The sequence below is a fragment of the Neovison vison genome, chromosome 2 (genome assembly GCF_020171115.1).
Source record: "Neovison vison isolate M4711 chromosome 2, ASM_NN_V1, whole genome shotgun sequence".
Taxonomy (NCBI): domain Eukaryota; kingdom Metazoa; phylum Chordata; class Mammalia; order Carnivora; family Mustelidae; genus Neogale; species Neogale vison.
In genome coordinates, this window is record NC_058092.1 from 40183256 (window position 1) to 40209141 (window position 25886).

Below are 25886 nucleotides of genomic sequence, written 5' to 3' on the forward strand. Positions count from 1 at the left end.
TTATAGTTAGGTGGCTCAGGGAATGTTTTAAAGCCAGCAGAGCTGGAATGCTAAATTACATTTTAATAATAATAATTTTTAATAGTTTGCCATCACGCTCTCCAAAAGGAATAGAAAAAACAGCCCAGATATTAATCAGTGTACAACCACAAACGGTTTGATCTACCTATCTAGATTGTATGATTATTTGTCTCATAGCGATCAAAAGGAATTATATTTTTTTACTTGATGTTACTCTTCATGTGCCCATGCAGTGTAGTTTTTTATCCATTTCAGGCAAGTGAGAGCTCTGAAGGGAGGGTTTTAAAGACAGAGTTGTTCAAACCGAACGTTATCCGCGATAAAGCTGAATATATGGAGTGACCTGGGTATGGAACAGACTGTAAGGACTGTAGGTGGTTGATAAAAGGTGAGGTCTGTGTTAGCTGGAGCTACTGGGAGAGGTTTGAAAGATAGGGTTGGGATTTAGGTAGAGGGAAGGAAACCAGAGGTATAGCGCTAAAATTCCAGTCTAAGACCAAAAAACTTTTTTATTTTTTCATGCTTTGGACGCAGGAAATAGAGCTGGGACATACCTCTTTGGAAACAGCGATCTAAGATAAAGCAGCATTGCCAGATGAAGTTAAGCATACCAAAGAATGAAGCCGGTTAAAGTTGCATCCCAACAAGCAAAGAACATTTCCTAAACCTCACCTTTAGCCCATTCTTTCATTTTTCTTTTCTTTCTAACACATGTCTTTGGCTTAATTATTGTTATCATGCAGTGGAAAAAGCAGAACAAAGCTTTTTCAAAGTAGTGATGTCACTACTGTGGACATCAGGGTGAATAATGCTTTGCCACCACTTTTATATCTGGAATCACAACTCTGGTTAAAGGAACCAACTCAGTTTTGATTTGTGACATGGGGTAACTTCTGTTCTTTCTCAGATTTGTGAAAATGCTATTAATCCCATGTGTCCCTCTCAGTAGGTGACACGTAGAACATGGACTACAGCAGTGAGGGGTGGGAAGGTGTGTTAGGGCACCAACACACACAATGCATTGCATGGAATATTCTCTTGGGTTGAAGATGGAAAGGAGAGTGAGGGCTGCGGATTGCTTTAGGTTACCTCATATAATTTCAAGGAACTGGACAGACTTATAGGACAGTATGGGAATTTGATTGACTTATTTACTTATTTGATTGACTTGATTTACTTCTGAGGTAACTTTATAAAACAATAAAAAAACCCTGAAAAATTCTAAAATATGGAAGTTCTTTTAATTCACTCCTAAAATTTGAATTCAACCCTAAAGTGAGTTATTGGCATACTTTCTTAAATCACCTAGCAAAGACAAATAAAAATTTTATTTAGAAGCAGCTTTTTTATGTTCGTGTGTGCCTTATGTGTGTTCTGGGCACTATATTCGATGCTTTACGCATAGTGGCTCATTTAAATAGTAAATTGAAATTTCTTGGAGACTCATAATAATAGCTAGTGTTTATTGTGCACTTACTATATGCTAAGCATTGTGCTGAGATCAGTAGATGGAATTTCATGTAGTCCTCAAGACAGTTATTTCACAGATGAAAAAACTTGGATTTAGGAATGATTAAGTAATTAGTCCAAGGTGACTTAGCTTCCAAGAAGAGGAGTTGGGACTTGAACCCAGGTCTATCTGACAAATTATGAGATGTCCAATTTATAGTTTATCTCTGGCATTTTCTCTGAAATTACTCAACCGACTTCTCCCCTTTACAGACCAACTCAGCTTTTGTTACTTAAGGAATGAAAACTTTTAGTTCAGGGAAAACCTAATTAGAGTTCAAAATCTTTTGTTTTGGAAAAGAGTATACTATGCATTAAAAAAATAATAAGTACCAGTGTTTTTTTTTAATTAAGCAGGTCACTGCTTACCTGAACGAGGAAGAACAGACTTAGAGTGGCTTTTAACTTCAGATTTTCTTTCTTCACAAAATACTCTTCACTGTGTTCTCCTTTTCTTTCTTTTGCAAGCCCTGTATTAAAATGGATGCTGCCTTAAAGTTAAGCATAGTTAAAACCCAACCTCAATTATGCATAATCCAAGAAAATCCCAAGATATTGATTAGCTAAATGAACTTTTTTATACGCACATCAGAGGGATATCCATTACTGATGAGAAGGGTAGAGGAAATAGTAGCATTTATCAGCACATTTTGTTGCTGACTTGGAAAATGTGCTTGGTACAGTGCAATGTGTCTCTTGAATTCAGAGGAAGATCAGGCAGATTTACATCTGTCATTTTATTTATCATCTCCCTGCAGTCATCTTATATGTATTCCACAAAGAAGAACGAAAGAATTTTGATTTGATGACTTGGGGAAGGAAATGGATTATTGTTGGGGTGAATGGAAAACAGTTATGGAGAAGATTTGGCAGCCTAGTGGGGTTACACAATGGGAGAATAGGGGTCTCTCTTAGTAAGGGGAACTTGGGAAATGTCAGAATGTTAAGTGCAGACAGTAAACCATGTAATTATTGTGGCTCTTACACACCCGTCAGAGGCAATCAGAGACCTCCCATCCTTTCTAATTAGGATAAGTTGGCAAAGTGGAACTGTGAGGTTTAGAATTTGTACAGGTACATTCTGCTTCTTTCTACATAATTCTTTTCCCAGGATGGCAGTAGTCAGGATTACCGACCAGGTATGGTTTCCTTTTGCCCCCTGGCTGTCTTCCCCTTCATCTTCCTTTCCATATCAGATGGTTCTCCCCTCCTTCCAAACTCAGATAACCGTAGGAAAGTATTCTCATATCCCAGGAGAGTTGTCTCAAAGGACTTTTTACCTAGGATGTGAATCAGGCCTGGGTATTTTAAGGATTTTCTATTTCTGTACTTTAGCTGACTATTTGGTTCGTAGGACCAATTCCCTGTTCACCCAGCCTCCTCTCCTTCCCCCAGTACATACATAGACACACCCCACACACATTCCCTCCCTCCATCCTTTCCCCCCTTCTCTGTGTGACCTGGCTGATTGAGACTAGGAACTAAGGAAGAAGGTAATGTCAAGCTGAAATTTCCACACATTATCTAAAAATGTAATTCATCAGCTTCAGGGTAGGAGGAAAGTGCTTTCTGAAATGTGTTAATGGGAAATTCATATTTTTTTTTCTTGTCTTCTGGGAGGTGTGGCAGGGTGATTTCTCTTTTCAGTCTGCCTTCCCCCACCCCATTCCACATCTCCCTTACTGCTCTTAACTGATGAACTCTGTATCTGTCTTTATTCCTTGTAAGAACTAAAGATCTTTAAGTTGCCTTTTTATTTTTTCTACAGTCCCCAAATTGAGCTTTGATGGAAGAAGATATTTCTAGTTTGGAGAGAAGATAAAATTCAGATGGAGACCATATATTTATATAAGGCTTTTACATTTGTAAAACATTTTCAATCAGCCAACAGTATTTATTTAGTGTCTGTGCTCTCAGACCAAATAAATGTTATTCCCTTTCCCTCTCTTCTCTTAAATTCTGTATCAGGGTCTGTGAGGAAGCCAGAGAGGATAAGACCTAGTTTGTGCCCAAATGTTGCTGCTAGGAGGGCAGTGATGGGGGAAGTCAGGACAAGTTATGGGACTCTGCGGCAGCCTACAGCTCTGGAAGGGGCTGGGATGCACATCACTGCACATCCACCTTTGCTGTTTTATGGAGGGTTTTGTTTTGTTTTGTTTTGTTTTTCACCAAGGTCCAAACTCACCCTCCCTGAACCTGGCTATTAATTTCATTAGCACAGGAAGACTCATAACAATACAGTGAAGTTGAAGTTTTGATGGAATGCCTGCTATGTGTCAGCTACAGGGTTAGGCATATTATTCTATGTCTTTTGAAGCTTTATGTTAGTTATAGATGATCAGTGGTATTATCCCCATTTTATAGATAAGGAAGCCAAGACTTAGAATCTGTTAGCTGGAGAGTGGGGTTAGATCTGTCTGACTGAAAGTCTATGGTCTTTCTTTTATCTTATCACTCTGCCTCTGGTGAATGAATATGAAGACATCAGCTATGAGTGTTCAAAGAAGAAAAAAAATGACAGTGGGCTGGGATCTCGGAACAAGTGTCAAGTAGGAGTGAGCCTTGATCTTGGTAGAGAGTAGGTTGTGGGAGACCAGTCCATGAAGAGGAAGCAGCTGAGCCAAGTTTCAGAGACCTCTTCAAGGGGTAGTGAATAGAACAGCTGGGACTATTCTGTGGGTAAGTGTTAGTGCCCCCTTTGTGCTGATGAAATAACTGAAGCTCACATAGGGTTTAAGTATGTTAAGTAAGTTATCCAAGGTCACAGCTAATAAGCGGTGGAGCTGAGATTTGAACCCAAGTTTGTCAGACTCCAAAGTCTCTCTTTTTCTACTTTACTAATAAATAAGCTGACCTAACACAGAAGGAGGTGGACAATTTGCAGACTCCCCATGGTGTCTATGATTTGAGAACCACCGTTTATCTTGCTGAGGTCAGGTACATGTTCTCTCAGTGACTGTTTTCACCTCCTTCAGTTTCTAGCTGACCTCGGAGTTTGGATTTCTGCTTGGCCCTTGTTTTGTGATTGTATGTCCGGTGATCTGTGAGGTCCCATTACCATTAAGTGGATACAGCTACTTAGGGTAATTACTCTAATTCCTGTGGCTGCTAATGGAATTTCTTATCACAAACATCTTGAATCAGATTAAGTCATTTTATTGGTGGTATGGCATAAAATGTACACTTAATAATCCCCGATATTTGCCATTTGTGTTTGTTTTCAAAGGCTTTTACTTTTAGTACTTCTCTGACCCTTTTGAAATAGCCAATATGGATAATGTCTATACTTTACAAGGCCAATGCAGCCCAAGGAAGACTTGAGTCAAGAGCACTTGGCTTCTTATTTTCCTCTCTCTTTCTTCTTTCCTTTTTTCTTTTCTTTGCTTGGTGCCTGTCATGCCCCCTCTTTTTGCCTTTTTATTTACTTACATGCCATTTGATTGTAAAAGAATTTGAATTGGCTTTATAAGATAATATGGAAAAGAGCTAGAATTAAAATAGCCATGGATTTTTTTTAAAAGCAAGGTAGAGTGAAATATGTGTAGAATGAATGGTAAAAGGAGAACCAGAAGAAAAACTAAATTAAACATGGCTAGGGTACTTGTCTGAGAAGTAACATATCACCTAGCCCAAGTTTTCTTTACATCAAGGAAATATAGAGGGTGACAACCTTGATCCCATTGTTAAGTGTAAGCAGGATCCCAGCCCTCGCCTCCCTACCCAGATCCCAGCCCTGCCCTCTTTCCCCCACACTCACAGTTAGCCCACAGAAACTTTTGTGGAGACACCTGCCAGCTGTATATAATACAGGGTGGGATATGAAGTCTGAAACCACATACATAGTTTTCCCTTCCTCATCTTTCTTGCTTGAACCCGTGCTGGATTGATTGACATTTTCTTTTTTTCTGACCAGGGCAGGCAGTGACAGAGAGAAGTTGTCTGAGTGGAGTACCTGTTTTCACTGTTTTCATAAATTATGCACCAAAGGGGGTGTTCTGAATTGGGCTTCCGTTCTTGCTGCCCTGGACTGAGGTATAACCAGCTTCTGGTTTTCTTCAGTCTTCCCCATTGGGTCAAACCCTGAGTCTAGACACATAGGTACTTCAGTGCTCTGCTTCCATCTCCCTGGTAAGGGTTGGTACAGTCATTTCTGGTAGGTTCCCCATTGCCCCGGACTCTGAGCTGGATAACAAACAGGAGAATCAAACATTACTTTCACTTCCTGGGTCCTGATCTTGCAAACTGGAAGTGGTCCTCAGCCCTTTTCTCTTCCCAGTGCCACTTGCTCGTCAGTGGAACCTTCACAATGAGACAGACCACACTCTAAGTACAAAAGAAAGCAAACACTATCCCAGTGTGCCACACTCCCCAAAACACACACACACACACCACAAATGCTTCCTTGTCAGAAATACCAGACATAGTACAGTGAACTAACCAGCAGATAGACATCAGTGGAAGTCCTACACCATCCCCCAGGTCGCTCATGCACACGCTGAATAGGTATGTGCCTGGCTTTGAGTTAGTCACTCTGTCCCTGTGGACCTCCATTTTCTCACCACACAGTAAGAAGACAGATCCTTTCCTTACCTTCTTTGCATGGTACTTGGCATTCAAACCATCTGACACAGGTGGGGGCACTTATAAACTGAAGCAGTCTATAAATGGGAGGGGACACTTGTGTCTCACAAGCCCTCCTTCTTCTCACCAAGTGCCTACCCCAGGGCCAACAGATGGAGAAGGAGAGAAGGAAGGAAAAGTAGATATATTCCTGGTTCAGTTCTCAGTTATGTAATTCCAAGGAGGAAGTAGGAGATACCATATGAGAAGGCAGCAGAGTGGAATGGGACCTCACATTTATTAAGCACCGCTGGATGCCAGTTGCTTTATGTTTGTTAGCTCATTTAATCCTGACCACAATCCCAAGAGGTAATAGCAGCCCTGTTCTTGAGATGAGGAAACCAAAGCTCATGTTGTTTGAAGTGACTGACCACACTGCCTGTGTACCCATGTCTATCTGACCACATGCTGCTGCCAGTGGGATCAGGAGACCTTCACAGAGAGGGCTCCTCAAGTTCTTGCTGTTTCATCCTGAATCTTGCTTGTGGCTGTGTAGGATGTATTCCAGCAAACCTCCGAAATAGCTGCAGTAATAATGAACAACAGTTTTCTGGTTCTGGAATATTGTATATGAAAGCCTTCAGTTTAATATTTTGAAAATGCCAGGATGATTTCTAAGATTCTTTTTAAAATCAAGCCACCTTTCTGAGTGGCAACATGATAAAATGGAAGATTCCACCAAGATCTCATTCTAGCTATATGACTTTCGGTGGATCGAATCGTTCCGTGCCTAAGATTGTTGCGCATAAAATGGAGATAATAACACTGGCACTTTCCACCTTACTGTGTGTCGACACGAGATGAGCTGCTAATGTGTTGGTAAGCCTTTAAAATGCTATACCAATTCAGGATATTACTATGGTCACCTAGAAGATAGGATGTTGTAAGCAGGGGATTTAGGAGGGTAAAGCAAATACTAAGCCCCTTGGGATAAGCTAGTTTTGCTCTCTAGTCTGCTTTCCAGATGTTTTGTTCTGTTATCTACATGCATCTCAACAAAAGCTGATTAACTCTCTCAGACATCAGTGTCTAACTGTTATTAATGCTCAAGCTGATCAAATTACAATGCCACAGATCCTACTTGTGCTGTTAATATTAGATTTTGGATTCCGGTCTATAATGAATGATTTTTCCTCCGTGCATTGGAAAAATTGGTTAGCAGGGTTCATAAGAAAGTTTAATTAGCAGGCTGTTTGTGAAAATAGTGGTTGTGAGTCATCACTCAGAATGAACTAACATTTCTCAGGACTGAATTTGTTCTTCTGTTCCTTGAACAGCCACATAGGATCCTTGTGTTTAGGAAGCTGGTGTCTGCATGCTGCCCACTTGAACTGCCCGTGTAATAAACTAATAACAAAAACAGCCCATTTTAAATCCCAGAGAGGAAGAGGAGGTGTAGGGTATTTGTGTACTTGTGTATTTGTGCGTGTGTGTGTGTGTCTTCCCAGGGAATGTCATGCACCTACTGTAATCTGGAACTGTGCTAGGCAGGATAGCCCAGTAATGAAGAGCGACACTGCTTGTGTTAGCATCCCAGCCTTACTAGTTACTAGCTGTGTAATAGGCAAATTCTTACCCTCTTTGTGCTTCAGTTTTCTCATTTGTAAAATAGGGAGATTGATAGGATTATTTTGATTATCAATACATACAAAATACTTAGAACAGCACCTGGTGTGTAGTGATTTAATTCATACAGCTGTGTTGTAAGGTGTAATAATAATTAACCCTATTTTATAGGTGAGGGAACAGGCTCAGAAAAGTTATGTAACTTGTCCAGGGTCGCACAACTTCCAAGTGTCAGAGCAAGATTGAACCCATATTTGTTGGTCTGTCTCCTCATCCGCAGTACTATATCGGCTCCCAGGGTCATGTGCCTAGTTAGTTAAGCATAGATAACATGCAGGTGTGCTCCTGTATGTGTACACCCATACATGTGTGCTCCTGCTTGGGTATCCATGAGCCACATGCAATTATGTTTTGTTTTATCCTTGGGTCTTTGGTTCTCTGCATGAAACTCCTTGAGTGACTTCGTGCTGACCACTGATACATCATGAGCTAGAGATCAGACCTGTATGACTTGTACCAACATGAAACTACATCTTCAAATGTCTGATCACCTCCCCACTATGCGTCTCTGTCCTGTGTCTAGATTATCCCAGACACAAGTCTGTGTGATGTCTTCTAAGAAACAGAATCATAAGCCGTTACAGCGAAAACAGACGCTTTAGAAGTGCTCTCTGGCTTGGTTTCCTTTTTTTTCTGTGAGCCCCTCTGGTATCTCTGGAACTATAGCTCAGACCATGGGCCCAGAACCCCCAACTCAGGGTAATTATATCCTGAGGCAGTATTCAGTCCTATTTCAAAGAGTAATGGTCATTTGGGAATCTCTTCTGAAAGTCTTTCCCAAAGATGTTTAATAGATGATTTTTTTTCCGGAGAAAGACATGACAAGAGAGGGAACACAAGCAGGGGGAGTGGAAGAGGGAGAAGCAGGCTCCCCTCTGAGCAGGGAGCCCGATGCGGGGCTCAATCCCAGGACCCTGAGATCATGACCTGAGCTAAAGGCAGATACTTAATGACTGAGCCACCAAGGCACCCCCATAAGATTTTTCTTTTTTTTTTGAAGAGGTTTCGTGACCAAATGAGATTGGGGGAATGGAAGTGAACCAAGTTAAAACGGGGTTTCTTTTTATCACTACTTCTTTGAGTCTGTGCTAATGTGCATTTTAAATCTTAAAAGGAATGGTATAACACATAACCTTTCCCTCAGAACATTGACTCTCCAGCATTTTACGGACTTTTGTTCTAAGCCAGGAGGGAGGGATGGAGTTCCATTAGGGATAAGTTTGCAGGTAGGAGGGAAGGGGGCAGTTTGGGACAGTTCTACATGATGACCTAGTTTCTTTTGTTAAGAAAGAGGTGGGGTCCTCTTCTGTACATGGGTGGGCAAGTGGAGCCTTGGTGTCCTAGAAAGTCTTACTAGCTCCCAAGAGAAACCGAAGGTGGTGCCAGATGGATCCATCTCTTCAGCACCAACGCAGCCCCATCATGCATTAGGCATTTTTTGTGAAAGTCACTGAATACTGAGCATGTTCTGGGCACGATTTAAATCTTGAGTTCATTTGGTTTTCTGACTGTCAGGGTGACATTTCATTTTCCATTGCCCAAAAGAGCTGAGCCATAGAAGGTGTTTACCTTTTGTAATTCTCACACACATTCCCGGGCATGCCTTCATTTTCACCTCTCTCAGGTACTTGACTCCGCGTTAAGGAGGCTGGTCACACTGGCACAGTATAGCCATTCCCTGAGGAGCCTTTAGCTTTAAAAAGAAAAAAAAAATCAAAGAAGATGACTTCGCTCCTTAATTCTTACTTTACAGGCCCATTTCTTCATGAGTCCTTTGTTTTTGGTTTTTATTTCTTGATTTTTGTCTTATTATTTATCTGAAAACTGAATAGTAAGGAAAGGGAAAATGCGCTTTTCTTTCTTTTCTTATTCATGGATCTGGGGGATTTCTCTTTTAACATTTGTTGGAACTGAACACGGTCATGAGCTTCCTGTCTGGCACTTTACTATCAGTGAACTCCTTGATAATAGGGATGGGGTGCTCATCTCTGCATTTCACAAGCTCTTAATGGTAAATCCAAGGCCAGAGAGCCCCAAGCCCATTTCAGAAATGACATACCAATAAAGATCCTCAAAGTCCTTCTCCAGCTCACATCTGACATACTGGCTTCTCTCTGCACAGACAAGTTATTTATCTCCTTCATCGAGAGCCATGAATTTTCTTTTACTTTGGATAGAGGCAGTTTTAATAAATTTATATTCAGTTAATATTTATGAAGTATCTACCTGTGCCAGGGCCTCTCACATACTTTATCTCATGTAATCTAAATCCCAACATGATATCAGGAGCCTCCACACATGCTTTATACAAATAGTGTCTGATGGGAGTTTTGGAAGCTGTTGTCTTTAGTGTTAAACACAGCACTTCCTTTCACCCACAGACATTTCACCCACAGACAGTCTCATTTTGCCCAAAGGCTAATTATAGAGTATGTAATTAGTACTAACCTGATAACTTTTTCTACCTCTTCTTCCTTTGTTGCTAGACCGTTGTCTAACATTGGCTGCATTTCTGGAATCACCTGTGGGTGCATGTCCCTTCTGGGTGGCAAGTCTTGTCTGTCTGATATCCAGAACTTTTGTTTTATGTGAGAGCAAGCCAACGAAGAATTAAGAATTCTGGTTCATTTCTCTGGCTAGCTGGGAGTTTGCCAAAAGCCTCCTCTTTTTGTTTCAACCCTCGTTAAAAATATGTTTAAATGTTTGACTATTCTTTCCTGTCTGTAAGAATATACTGCACATAATGTAATTGAATGCTGCTTCGATTAAGAACTTTTCACTGCACCAGGGTCATCAGTCTGAACACTTCTCTTTGTGTGATAGATGCTGAGTGTGAGGTGGTTGTCACTGAGGTTTCTATTATCCCTGGCACATTCCCTATTTTTCCCTTTCAGCTTTTTTTTTTAAACGAAGTACTTGATACTGGCTTTTTATCTTATGAATTGCCTTTCTTTCCTGAACAGATAGAAGAAAAATAGGTTCAGATTAGTTTCATTTTGTTATTTATTGAGGTTTGTTATTGAAATATATATATTTGAAGATCTGTCACTTGGAGCAACTTATTTTATAGGACAAACCAAAAGAGGTTAAAAAAAAAGTCCTTTGAGAATTTGTTGGTTGGCTTTCTTTTGGGAATAATGTAATTTTGTAACCAGTCCTTCCTGTTTTGGGAACTGCTGGGAATCATTGTATATACTTGGTGCATTTCCATGTGCCTTACCCTGGTAACATAGGCTTTGTTTCACCTTTACTTTAACAGTTTGGTTCTGTATATACTCGTGCGTTTGCATGTGCCTACCCCAGTAACAGAGGCTTTGTTTCACCTTTACTTAAACAGTTTGGTTTGTGTTGTCTCTGAAATCGGGAAACTCTATTAAAAGTCTCTATGGACTTTGGAGCCAGAAGGACTTGTGTCTTGGGATCTGAGGCCTCTGGACATTGGTCTTTTTGATTGTAAATGGCAGTCATAATGCCAACTTGTAGGATTGTTTTGGGGGTAGATGAGATGTTAGACATGAAGTACTCAGCTAGAACTTGAATGTTCTCATCAAAAATATGAGTAAGTAAATGTATACATATATCAAATCATCACAATGTATACTTTAAATATCCTACAATCTTATTTGTCAATTATACCTCAATAAAGCTGGGGGTGGGGGAAACAAAGCACTCAGTACATTGATTGACACATGGTAAACACTCAAAAAATAAATTAAAAAAAAATTCTTTTTTTTTAGAGAGAGAGTGGGGAGGGGCAGAGGGAGAGGGAGAGAGAATCTCAAGCAGGTTCCATACCCAGAGCAGAGTCGATGCAGGGCTCAAATCATGACCCTGAGATCATGACCTGAGCCAAAATCCAGAGTCAGACACTTAATTAACTGAGCCATTCATTTGCCCCCCAAAATAACTATTTTTGTTCCTATTTATTCACTTTTTGAATTTGTTGACTTATATATCCATTCTACATAGATTTATTGAAAGACTACTACGTAGGCTACTACACACGTAGTAGTAGTATGACATTGGTCATACCAAGATTAGTAAGATTCACGTTCCTGCCCTTAAGGGATTTAGGGTCCACTAAGAAATGCATTCAGTTCAGCAAGCTTATATTGAATGCCCACTATGGGACAAGTGCTTTGTTCCTTGCCATTTTGATGCCCCATGATGAGCTCTCAGCTTCTGGGTAAATTACATCTACTTAGGAAGCCAGAATGTAACCTCTAGTGATAACCTAGTACTGGTTCAGTGTAATTTTAAATACTTTGGGAATTCAAAATAAGGACTGCTGGGTCCTGTCAGTTTTAATAGTGTTTGTCATTGGCAGAAAGCAGACACACTCAAAATTTCAGATGCCTAAATGATTCCTGAATCTGTGCCAGAGGTCTAGGGGCGGGGGATGTCATATATACATCTGAGCACAGATTCAACTTGGAAGCAGTATTGACAATTCAGGTTGGTATCAACAATCAGCAGCCTCCTGCAAGTAATGGCTGTAAACCAAGGGGCAGGTCTCTCTCCTTGAGGAACAGATGTTCATGCTGTCCTCTCCTGCTATAATGCCCCTCTCTGTCTATTGTGAGGCTATCTCTTATCAATCTTTTTGAATTCATCTCAGAAAGCCCTCTCTCCTTCTAACTGACATAACACTGAACCATACCCTACTGTCATTATTGATTCATAGGTCTGACTTTCCTACTAGACCACGAACTCCTTGCTTCTTCCTTGGTCTTCAGTTTTAGAATCTATCGTACAGACTTGAAGATGATTGATACTAAAGTCCTTTCTAAGAATGTCATTCTGTGATGTACCAGATCCAGGCACAACCAGGTTAGAAGTGGGAATGGGATACTTTGAAGGTATATATTGGAATTAAATGGAAAGAATGAGGACTTGGAGATAGTACTAGAAAACTCAGATGCTCTCAAAGTCTCAGGCACACTGTGCCATGCATGTCCAGCTGGTGTGCTTAGCATACAGATGAGCACATATTCAAGAAGCCAGGGCACAGCAAAAAAGTACACAGGCTCTGGAATCAAATGGGTCTGGCTGCTATTCTGTGGCCAAATAACTTTGGGTATGTTATTTCTATTTTGTGGGGCTCAGTTTTCCCTTCTATAAAGTAGGGATAAAAATACCTGCTTCAGAGTTTGTGAAGATTTAAATAATGATATATGTAAAGTGTTTAGCCTATACTAGGTGCTTAGTAATTATTCTCTATTCTTTTTATTTCCTCAGTTAGAAATCAGGATAAACTGAAACCAGCTGGGAGTGTTGGGTCTAAAATAAATATAATTTAGCTCTTTCCCGGCTGACACCAAGTAGCACAGAGGCAGAGACCTCAAGATTTGGCCCCACCCATAACCCACTGCCATGGCCAAGGAAGGCATTGCTGCTGGAAGTGTTGTGGACGTTAATACTGCTTTCCAAGAGCTGTTGAAGACTGCCTTCATCCATGATGGCCTAGCAGATGGAATTCACAAAGCTGCCAAAGCCTTAGACAAGCTCCAAGCCCATCTTGGTGGCCTTGCATCCAACTGTGATGAGCCTATGTCTGTCAAGTTGGTGGAGCCCCTTGTCCTAAACACTAAATCCACCTAATGAAGGTTGATGGCAACAAGAAAGTAGGGGAATGGGTAGACCTCTGGGAAACTGATGGAAAAACCCTGAAAAGTGTATGGTTGCAGTTGTTTGGTGGTTAAGAGCTATGGTGAAGAGTTTCAGGCCAAGGATATCACTAAGGAATACTTCAAGAAATGAACAAATGAGAAACTTGGTTCTTGTTCCTCAAATAAATAAGTAAGATATAACTTAGAATCTTTGAATCTTACCATTGGAAGGGATCAGTCGATCTTGCTGACTGCTGCCACATCCCCTGATAAAACATTGATCTGGTCTCTCTTTGCATACCTCTAGCCCTGGGGCCCTTACCAGCTCCCAAGGCAACCACACCTTATAAATCAGCATTAGAAAGTTCTTCCTTAATACCACCAATACGTGCATGGAGCACTGGCTGTGGTGCATAAACAATAAATCTTGGAACACTGAAAAAATAATTAAAATTTTAAAAAAGTTCTTCCTTTTATCAAGGCAGATATCTACTCCCTAATTTTCTTTTCTGATCTGTGTTCTCTCCCATGGGGCACCACATGGCAAATTTACCCCTGCAGTCCCATGACAGCCCTTCCAATATTAGAATTGGCTCTGAGCACCTCTAGAGTCTTCTCTCCTTCAAACTAAAGACTGAAGGTCATTCAGATGTGTCTCATGGGCTTGGTTCCTCTGGACATGGATAAGACCCGGGTAAAGGGTTTGTTGCTCTTTCTGGTTGCTTTCTGTTTGGTATATGAGAGTTTGAATTGGTTAAGAGGTTGTAAATGTGTATGGATAGATAATATTCATCCATTCAGCTAACAGACATTTACTGGGTATCCAACAATGTCATGGACCCTTTGATAGGTCCTGGGGGCACAGAGATAAATAAAATATCGTCTTGACCTCAAGTAGCCTCCAATCTAGTAAGGAACAGAGTCACATAAAGAGATGGTTTCAAAAAGATGTTTTAGTAAGAGTATTTACCTGCTCTGCAAAGCTATGGAGTGGGGGTTGAGTGTTTTCATACATGTATTATTCAACAGCATCATAGAACCAGTCTGAAAGAATCAGGGCTACTCTTTTGCTCTTTTTAGGCTTTTAACAAGTGCAGTGGTATGTTATCTTCACGTTCACTTGTTTCATTGCTCCAACATGCCATGCATGCTCCTGCCTCAGGGCCTTTGCACAGATTTCCTCTGCCTGGGATGCCCTTCCCTCAGATGGGGGGACTAGCTGCTTCCTCTCCCTCAGGTCTCTGCTCTCATGTCACCTTACCCTTACTTGACCCTCTATTAAAAAGTTGCAACCCCATCCCCTACACTGTCTTCCCCCTTCTGTGCTTTATTTCCTTCCAAGAACTCACCATCATCTGACAAACTTTATATTTTATTTATGTTTCTTGTCTTTCTCCATCACCCCCAATCAGAATATACATTCAGTGATGGCAGAAAACAAGTATTTTTGTTCTCTGCTATAATCTCAGTAAATGGAACTATGTCTGGCACATAATAGGTGCTCAATAAATACCTGTAGGGTAATATGCAGTGCTTGGATTCAGCCCTCAGATTGGAAGCTCATCCCTTGATGGGAAAATCCTATCAAAATCTCCTGGGTTTTTTTTTTTTTTTCAAAGCTGAACTCAAATGCGCCCCCCCTGCAGAAAGCCTTCTGTATTCTGCTCAGTTAGAATCAGTCTGCATTTCCTCTCTGTTCCTGTATATAGTTATTTTTTTAATTTTTAAAAATATTTTACATATTTATTTGAGAGAGAGAGAGAGTATGAGAGAGAAAGAGAGAGAGCATGAGCAGGGGGAAGAGGCAGAGGGAGAGGGAGAAGCAGACTCCCTGCTGAGCAAGGAGCCTGATGTGGGGCTCAATCCCAGGACCCTGGGATCATGACCTGAGCCAAAGGCAGTCACTTAACTGACTGAGCCACCCAGGAGCCCCTGTATATAATTTTAAAAGAAGTATCTCTGATATATTTATTATTTTTTCTGAACTAAAATTAATTCTTCTATCCATCTTTGCATTCTACATATTAAGTCCCCTGAAGTGAGGAACAATTTCTTGGTCATTTGGGGGCCCACTCATAGTACCCAGCATGTTGTGGGTGCCTGTTATATATGGAATTTGTGTGCCTGCTGAGTATCATGTGGTCCAATATAAAAGTAAAGCATCAGAAACATTCTCTACCTTTAAGAAGTTTGGGGCCTCACTGAGGGGATAGCATTCTCATAGACAATAGTAGAAGGCAGTATTTAATGGGAGTGTGGGAGCAAAAAGATAAGGAACCAACATCTATTGAGCATCTTTTATATGCCAGGCACTTTGCATGCATTATCACTTTTAATCTTCCTAATAACTCCATGAAAAAGTAATATTAAGTTCATTTTACAAATGAGATGACTGCAGCAGAAAGGGACAAAGTAGGAATGCAGATTTGGAGGAAGGAAAGAAATAGTGTATACAAAGGAATTCTGAGAACTTTCCTATCAGAGTTTCCCTTCCCTGTTACTATGGATTAGGATGTGTAGCTTTCTCAGAAACCAAGGTGTAGGGAGGTTAATTTAAGTGAGTTAGCCAAGGCCACACAGCAATAAGCTGAAACTACATTTCTTACATCATTACAGTTCTGTATCAAGTCCCCAGATGTTGCCAACGATGCTGGTAGAGGGACCACACTCAGAGTACCAGGACTTTAAACCATACTTAGTTTGAGGCATTTGTGTGAACTACCAAAAGAAAAATCCTCTGACTTGTTGTCTCCCCTAACCCTGAGCTTGCAGAAGAAAAGCCAGGACTCCGGTTGCCCAGCACTATGAAAACCCCGCAGAGGTGGGAAGGGTGGGAACAGAGCTGTGAATGCTCCAGCATCTCAGAATATCCCCAGTCAGTGCTAAGAACAGGAAGAGACTCCAGTGTAGGGTGTATTCATCCCCCTGAGTGTTTACCTGATCCTGGACACTGCCGTGCCTTTTCACGTGCCTTTTCTCCCCGTGGGGAGAAAAGCAAGAGCTAAGTCACACAGACCTGGGCTTATTCAAATTCTAGCCATGGACCCTACTTGCCGGTTACTTCACATGTCTTAGCCCATTTTCCTTATCTGCACGTTGGGCCCCATGGCACCCATTTCACACAGGATTAAATTAGGAAACCTTAGTAGGCCACTTAGCACGGTGCTTGGCACAAGGTGAACCCTGAATAGATGGTAGCTGCTGTTGGTCTGTGTGTTAACGTTGTTAGCCCTCACAGCGATGCTAAGATTGTGAGGATAAGGGATTACCCGGGGTTTTCAGATGAAAGAAGAGGCTGATAGAGTTTAAATGACTTAACCAACGTTATAGGGCAAGTTTACACACACACACACACACACACACACACACACCACATATCAGTGTGTGTGTGTAGTAATAGCTGTGGGTCTCTCTGACCCTTTGGGTGTGTTCAGGTAGATTTTGAGGCATCCAACAAGGGAAAGTCATCTCAGGACTGGCAGGGAGGGAGTCCTGGGATTTATAGTTGGCTGGTGTTAACCCAGCACGCGGATTACCGCTATGCAGGTGATGTTAAGGTGACTGGGGATTTTATCATGTGCTTTGAGAACAGAATTTCAGCCTGAGCTAGGGGTTCTAACATTCACAAAAATTCCTTACTCAACTCAGAAGTTTTTATCAACAGCAGCTACCCATCTGGCTGCCCCCTTTGGGGCTTCGCAGATGAGGAGAGTAGCAGTTAGCTTTCTGGAGAATGACGATTTTTGAAGAAAGAAAGAGCAAAGTGTGCAAGTTGGCAGTGCAGAAATGCTGAGGTCCCTTCCAGCCAGCCCTGCAAAGGGATGGCTTCTCTGTTGCTGCCATCAACCATGAGGATGTCACATTTGGGGTCCTCCTGTCATAACCTCCAGGTCTGCAAAGGCAAAGGGAAAACAACATCTATCCAGAATGACCAGGAAAATGATGCGTTATAATCAGCTATGATGGTGATTCCTAGAATTTGAATACAATAAAAATGTTTATTAGAGCAGATTATTGAAGATAGTTGAGTTTTTCTTAGATGATTCAAAAGAGCCTCAGAAGTATTTCAGGGCTTTGGTATCATTGTCAGTGATTTTTAGTTCAAATGGGGTAGCTGTGAGTATGGCAAAGGGTACTGGATTTGGACTCAAAAGATCTAAACCAGGAGTCAGCAAACTATGGCTCAAAGGCCAAATTGAGCCCACTGCCTATTTTTCTAAATGTGTTTTATTGGAACACATATTGTCTATGGCTGCTTTCATGATGTAATGGCAAAGTTGTCATGACAGAGACCAGAGGACGTGCCAATCCTAAACTACTTCCTGTCTCACCCAGTACGTTAAAAAAAAAGTTTGCCAACCACTGATCTAGACTGAGATCCAGCTCTGTAATGGAGGGCATATCACTATTTTCTCTAATCTTCAGTTTCCATATCTATGAAATGACGATTATCCCTCCCACGGGGTTGTTGTGGGAGTCAGATGTGACAGAACAGGTGGCAAAAAACTTTAGAAACTCCAAGGGTGGGCAGCACCTGATCTGTGCTGGCTGAGAGCCCACCCAGACATTCATTGTGTTTTCTTTTCCAATCCTTGGTGTCAGCTTGTCATGCTCTCCCTTTCTCACAAATGCAAAAAGAATTCCCCAGATCCCCCACCTTTCCCCCAAGCATAAAGCATTCTTCCAGAAATGGAGGGTTGGTACAGACAGGTATATCCACTCTTTGATCTGTTTTTTGAGCACCTACTATGTTCGAGGAAGCAAACTTTTATAAGCTAGTTCTTGTGAGAAGTGTTTGGTTTCCAGGGGGGAGAAGTTGGTGTACAAATTATTACAGCAGAATGGAGATGTTGCTATGTCAGAGTAGGAGGACACATCCTGTGTTCGTGTGTGTGTGAGTGTGCATTTGTGCAATTTTTCAAAACAGAGATATTCATGTTCAGATTTAAGAAAAGCTTGTTAAAAACATGAACCTCTTTAATCCAAAATACGCTGAAGTGCCTTAAAATGTAGCCATTATGTATAAATGTTTCCCCTCGGAAACTACATTCTAATTTTAAGTTTCCATCCCAAACTGCCAAGAATGCATTTCCTGCCCATGCGTCATCACTGGGAATCCCTCATCTGTGCCTGCTGGACAGGACTATTAAGGAGTGGTCACATGTAAGGGCTGTGGATCACCTGAGTATCAAGGAGCCAGGTATTCAGGATAATTTCTAAATTTTGGAGCCAATCTTCATTTCATAATATCATCTTTTCTTTATTGATTTTATTTTTTTATTGATGATTCAGTAGCCATAACCTCAATGGTTTGATTGTTTTATTTCACCAACTTGGTATCAAAATAAATTCATAAGTTGAGAACAAAAATAAAATTCAAAAAGATTTTCTGTTCTGAAAATCCTGTCACTATACATATATGGTCAAATCTTGCTACTGCTGATAAAGGAAGATGTAGTTATTTTGGGAAAAAGGAATAATAAGAGTCCCTTATCTATTTCTAGGATGCAGATACACACACACTTCGCTGTAGGCTCCAGACTGGGTCCCCTGGGGCCTTTCCAGCATGGTGGCTCTCTGGGTCCCCATGGAAATAGTGTTGGTATATTTTGTGAATGTGTTTCATCTATAGTTTTCTATGTGCATTTAAATATAGAACTGCAAACCCAAAACTCATCACCAATGTATGCCCACCATACAGACAAGTTAAAACAGAATTCTTCGTTTCACTCTCCCCCGCTACTAATAATTTTTGAAAGAAATGAGGCTTGAGTTTTATATTTTCTACCTTGGGATTTAATCATCTCTAGAGTATTTTAAAAGAGATTGCTTAGTTCCATCAAGTATTTTTTATTAGACTTAGCTGGACTCCTCCTATGTTGGCAAGAAGCACGTGAGGAAGCTGTTCTCGAACTAGGCTAACTACAGGTAGTATCATTGTGTGGCAGTTTATCTCATGTCTTTCAGTTCACAGGTAATGCTTTCCATCTTTGTTCCCCTCTTGTTCAATGCAGTGTTCTGTTTCAGAGTTTGCACCTCATTATTTCATATCAAAGAGAACCTCCAGTCTTTCCCCCTCTTCCTTTCTGAAACGATGTTCATCTGGTTTTTAGTCTTTCTCAAAAGCACCCTCATTCCTGATGTTAAGTGCAGTCTCTCTCTAAACCTAGAGCAGGTGATAATAGCACAGTTGTGCTAATTGCCTTCAACCTGAGGTGATGGTTTGGGACTGATACAGGCAGGTGAGTAGATATGACGCAGCTTGCTGGGCAGGAGTCCTCTTTTGGGGTACCTGGGTGGCTCAGTCGGTTGAGCATCCGACTCTTGATCTCAGCACATGGGTCTTGGGATCAAGTCCTCTTCCCCCCATCATTGGACTCCGCGCTCAACAGGGTGTCTTCTTGAAGATTCTGTCCCTCTGCCACTCCCCTACCCTCACTCTCTCTCTCTGTAAAATAAATAAATAAGTCTTAAAGAAAAAAAAAAAAGAGTCCTTTCTTTCACTTGACCTTCAGAACCTTCCTAGGACCTGAAGCGTCTAAAATAAAGATAAAATATAGAATGTAAAATCATAGCCACTATATTTACTTTAGATTTCCATAAATACATGAATAATTAGAAAAAAAGATATAGTATATTGGGGAACATGCACCACTGGTAGGCATAATAATTTCTTCCACATACATTCCATCAGTATGATGACTCATGAACTATTTGGGTTTAGGTTTAATGTTTGCAGTTAAGTGGTGAGTGTTTTGTCTGTGTTTTTTCATATTTCATTTTAATTTCATACAAATTCAATTTAGCTGGGCAGATTGACTGTCTGACTTGTTTCCTAGAACTCATAACTAAGGTTTATCATTGAGATTATTGCTTTAAAAATGCCCTTTAAAGCATCTCAACTTGGTGCATGACTGTTGAAAATGAATAATTATAAGAATATTTTAGTACTGCAATTTTTAAGACTTCTCTTATTTACAAGGAAAATGGAACTGATAAATTTGAATGATGAAAATGGATTTAATTAGGTGAATTTAGTTAGGCTTGATGAGGTGGAGCCAAATTTAGGATAAATGGTATTTTTAAACTAATGTCTCTTATATTTTTGGATTTGCAGAAGTTTCCCAGAACATGTGGCAGGGTCTTGTAATTCACACACACCTCTCTCTCTCTCTGTCACACTTTTACTCTCCTGCACACACGCGCACGCATGCGCACAGAGGGGCCTGGCAGCTGGAGGGTGTTCAACATTCTCTCCTCCTTCTTCAGTTACTAATTCTGCCTATAAAGGGTATATCTGGCAAAGTTTGCTCCTGTCTTTCCTGTTCTAGCCCTGTTATTCCAAAGCACAAAGGAATATTCTAATGGAAAGTATTCTCATTTGGGGGACAAAAATGGGCACTTAGCCATTCCTCGTGATGCTCTTTGCTTGCGTCCTATAAAGGATGACAAAGTCACCCATTTTCTAATCCAGAACCCAACTTGTTTTCCCAGGTTCCCTCCTACAACCAACACAAACACAGACATTTACCAGCAAAACAGAAGCTGTTGGAAAGATTTTTTGGCTGCTGAAATGGGCTCCTGTCACCAGGACATGGCAGGCTTTTTGCTGTATTGTCTCCCAGACCTGGCCCGGGTACTCCAAAAAGAGCTTTATGTAATCAGTCTTCCCTGACATGTGACGTCCTGTCATTTTCCTCCCCTTCGGCTCTGCTGCCGCCCACAAATCAATAACATTGCCTGGGAAGTTCAAGCTGGTTTTGCAGCCACCCTAAGCTCTGTGTTTCTTAAAGGGTATGTCAGAAAATGTAAAGTTTCCTAATGATATTTCTGGCTGATGACACATGGCAGAGCTGATGGACTATTTATAATCAGTGGCACGATCGCAAGCACATTATTTTTATTTCACTTAGGGGGGAGCCCTGTCACTTGCTACCTCTCTTTGCAGACAAGTTAATGCCATCTCCACCTAAAGGAGCTAAACCGTCTTTGCAGAATGTGTTTGCACTCTCTCCTTTGTGTTAGGAGCTCCCCAGTCCTTTCCAATAGAACCCTCCGTTTTTTTTTTTTTTTTAATTGTTCTTGGGCTGGGGAGATGATGAGGGCAACCAATGATTTGTAGCAACTGCTTTAAATTCTGGTCATGCCTTCACTATAAATGTCTCTGTCTTTGCTGCTCAGATCCTGCTACATTCCTCCGCGTGTGGGCGTGGCTGGCATGACTGAGGCAGCAGACACAGCTACTGCATTCAGCTCGCCCCAGTTTCACAGGACTCAGCGTAGCATAGCTGCCTTTCGTTGAGCAGCTACTATATTGTAGGCAACGTATTTGGTAGGCATTTTATGCACAAGATCTCATTAACGCTTTTAAACTTGTCTGTGGCAAGTGCTGTTATCTCCAGAGAAAACATGTAGGGGAAGAAACGGGACATTAAATGATTTCTCTCCACTGTCCCACAGCTGATAAGAAAAGCCCCATGACTCCAGTTCAAATCTAACAAACTACACCTGCTCTCTTTCCACGACCTTCTCACTTCTTTCTGATTGAGCGGACACTTATGTATGTATGTGGATGGGCAGGGGCGCTCACCCATTCCTAACTTGGGCGGCTCCTCTGAGTTCATAGGCTGACCAAAGTGAGAGATGGAAGAACTGGAAACTTTGCCACCTGGGGTAAACCCTGCTGTAAAACGAACCATCTACTAGAGGAAAGCTTTGACTCCTTGCTGCAGTGGGAGCTGTTACTGCTATAAAGATACTGAGCTCGCTCTCTCTCTCTCTCTCTCTCTCTCTCTCTCTTTTTCTCTCTCTCTCTCTCTTTTTTTAAATGTTTCCACAGGACAGAGTTTAGGGTATGGATTCGTTAACTATATTGATCCAAAGGATGCAGAGAAAGCCATCAACACTTTAAATGGACTCAGACTCCAGACCAAAACCATAAAGGTAAGAAGTGATATGCTGGCTCCTGGCTGAGCAGCACTGGTTAAATTTCATCCCTTTGATCTAATAAATCCAGGCTATGAGGGAGCTGGAAGTGGTGTTCTTTATTCATGCAAAGGACATTTATCACCCACTGTACTAAGTGGGGGATGCAGATCATTACAAAGAATGAGAAGTGGGCTGAGTAGAGGGAGGGGACAGAGGGCAGATGGGGTGTCAGGGCCACCAAGAAGGCCTGTGAGCCCAAGTCTGCAAAGATGGCCAGAACTGAGCCATAGGAGGAAGCTGGGGCCGGAAAGCTCTTCCAGACATAGGGAACAGCACATGAGAAGCTGTGAAAATGAATGTAAACATTATGAGTGGGGAACAGCATATAGACTAACATGGCCTGAGTTTGGATGAGAGGTGGGCAGGGGCCTCATGGGCCGGGCTGAACAGTTCGACTTTACCAAAGGGTGGACAGTTCATCTCCAAACTAAGACTAGAAAAGACAAAATCAGTTATAAATAAACTCTAGTGTAATAAGGATGGGTACTATAAAATTGTTAGGAACATAGTAAAGGAATGACAGAAAAAGTGACATTCGAACCAAAATAATCAGGGCTGTAGATAATATCTCAGGTGGGATTGTTTTGAGTCGAAAAAGAGAAGCAATTACCCAGAGCCTGCTCCTCCAGACAGAGGTTTCTGTGACTGTGTGTCACACTCGGTTCAGACTTCATCTCGTGGGGAGCCTTCAGGAAGTGGCGCTGTTTGCTTTGAGGGCCCCCTCCCACAGCCAGTGGTGATCTCCTGGATGGAGACTCCTCCTCCTCAGCCTCCTTTCCCCTTCTTCCTCCACCTCCAGGCAGCATCCTGCTTGGGGGCAGCTGCCAGCCTATTAATGAGTCCCATCCTTCATAGCCTATTAAACCACAGGGAGGTGTCTCCTGGGCGCTCTTATCCTCACGACAGCAGGTCTGACGCAAAGTAGGACAAAAGAGAAACCTCTCCCAGAATGGAGATCTATAGATGGCACCAGCTCTCAGCGCATGAAAACACAAAAGCAGAACGTTTTGGTTCGACACACCTACTTCTCCAACATCCAGACTGACAGAGGAGACGATTGGCTTCAGATAATCTTAGCTAAGAGGCAATCAAAGCAAAACCAAAGCCAAAACAAAAACCTTTTTTGGAATATATTACGTGATTGTCTGTCCTCCCTTGCTCCTTCCTTCCTTTAAGCAGCTTTACCTCTGCAGTTGAGTTTAATTTTATTTCTAAAGATGATTGCTTTCCTGATATTTACGGTCTGTGGTACACGCAGACCCCAAAATGGGCCTGACTCAGGCTGCCTCCTTCTCATCTTAAAATCAATCCCTTGAGTTATCTAATGGAGAAATAATTAAAAGTTGTTTAATTATGAGGTAATCCTCTGCGAGGCAGGAGGATTAATTTCTTTCAAAGGAAAAACATACCTATTTTTATGCTTTAAGTGAAGATGGGAGGCTCGCATCTCTGACTGTTTGTTGAGGCCACACCGGGTTGAGGCTGTATTTATGGTTTTGATTGATTTTTCTGTGCTATCCCGTTCAGCGTTAGAATGTCAGACACTTACTCTTCCCTTGATGGACACCCTGACCTTGAACCAAGAAAGTCCTTTTCATTCCTCTACAGTTTTCTTGAAACCCAAACCTTCCCAAAAGTTTAGGATCAAATCATCAGCCACCCATTCTGCCATATATAAAATCTCCCATGAAGCTGTTTGGGCTTCCTGAAAGACTGACTGAACCTGGCTTTTCAGATCTCAGAATGCATCCTGATCCATTGTGCCTTTGGAAGCAGTGCTTTGTCTAGGTGGATCTTACAGACGAGGAACATTGATTATTTTCATACTGTGAAGAGACAGTCTGCCCCACCCCCTCACCTACCCTGCGCTCACCCCTGCATCAAAACGCTGCCAACACATTTGCACCCAGCAGTAACGTGGGCTTCCGAGGCACTGTAGGATTCAAAATGCATGATGCCACGGCTGAATCAATAATTTCCATTCTCTACTACAAATGAAAATTTAATGTGCAAACCTAGGGATTTCAGCCCTTTCATTAAAGCAGTTTATTTGCCATACTCAAAATTAAGTTTGAGTGATAGGTTCCTTTATTAACTTTTCTTCCCTTTCCTAAAGGGACACAATGTTTAAGGTAAAAAATCATATTAAAGGGGAGGGGAAAAAAGCAAACCCTTTTCATGTACTGTTAATAGTCTCATCATTTATTAATTTTTTAAAATTGCTTTTCTGCCTTTCAGGCCACTGTTTACTTCTGCTTCAGTTTGCTTTGATAAGTGACATGAGATTTATGTCTTTGCTGTGGCACCCATGAAGGAATAGATAACTTGCCTATCTGGAAAACCTAAGTATCCTCCTGGAAGCATGCTTTACAGAGATCTCCCCAGAACTATTTAGCACATGTTTGCAAGATGAGGTCAAGTGTGTCCCTCCTTCTCGCATTTGTGATGCATTTCTGGACTGCTTTGTGTAAAACACCCTGCATTAAATATAATGCACAACACAGATGCAGGCACACCAAGAGTTAATTCCTAAGGGTTTGGGTTTTTTTGTTGTTTTTTTGTTTGTTTGTTTTTTAATTCCTAAGTTTTGACAATCAATGATTAACAGCTTGGGATAGATCTGGAAAGCCCTGAGGGAGTGGTAGAGAATGTAGTGAGGTAGAGAGCAATAAAGAGGGCAGCTACTCTTCAGCTACTGCTGATTGTTTAAGCCAGGATTATTGCCAGATCTTCCAATTATTCAATAAAAGCTGAAATCTAGATATTTTTTTCTTGCCATACCTTTCAATTTTTAAAAGCTGGAAACCAACTTAAAAATTTTAAAGCATAGGTGGTCAGGGCAAACAAAATTTGGTAGTTGACCCGTGGACAAACAGTTTGTAGCCTCTGGAGTCCACTTTGAATACACAAACACTGTTTTGCCTGTTGGAAGTGGGTGGCTCGTTACTGGGTTGCTAGGGGAAGGTGCCCACAAATGATGGTTCTCTGTTAACAAATTTTCATTGCTCCTTTAGTAAGAGGGATGGAATGTGACTGCGTGCCAATGCCAAGGGCACGTGGAGGGCAAGGCCAGGCCTCTGTCCTCAAGGAGAATACAATCTTGGCATAGACACAGGATCAAAACAGAGAAAGAGTGTGACTTGTTCATTAAGCCCCAACAAGTAGTATGGATGATCAGATAATGTGCCTATCTGGAAGAAAAAAGTACATTCTTCAGAAGCGTGTGTTACAGTGATCTCCTAGGAACATCTAGTACATGTTTGCAGACATGTGACTACAGAGGGATTATTCTCTGGTTTATAACTTGTTTCATGGGGAAAAGTGGCCAGGCTGAAAGATGAAATGATTTGTCCAAAGGCAAACAAGTGACCAGCAACTGAGCTGAGTCAGCATCTGAAGGTCCTATGAAACGTTCTGGCCCAAGAAGGAAATAATAATGATTACTTATTATATTACACTAACAATGAATAATAGTAATGCTACCTTATATTGAATAATTACTCTGTGTCCAAC

General features: G+C 41.4%; 1 protein-coding gene and 1 pseudogene across 4 annotated transcripts in view; both read left to right on the forward strand.

Annotated features, from left to right (window-relative positions):
• ELAVL4 (ELAV like RNA binding protein 4) overlaps positions 1-25886 on the forward strand; it is an 86469-nt gene that overhangs the window by 38318 nt on the left and 22265 nt on the right. For all 4 annotated transcript variants that reach the window (XM_044238199.1, XM_044238198.1, XM_044238201.1 and 1 more), the window contains exon 3: positions 22225-22328. In XM_044238199.1, the coding sequence (XP_044094134.1) occupies positions 22225-22328 (104 nt within the window). The remainder of the gene's footprint in view (positions 1-22224; positions 22329-25886) is intronic.
• Positions 13150-13536, forward strand: LOC122899954 (annotated as a pseudogene).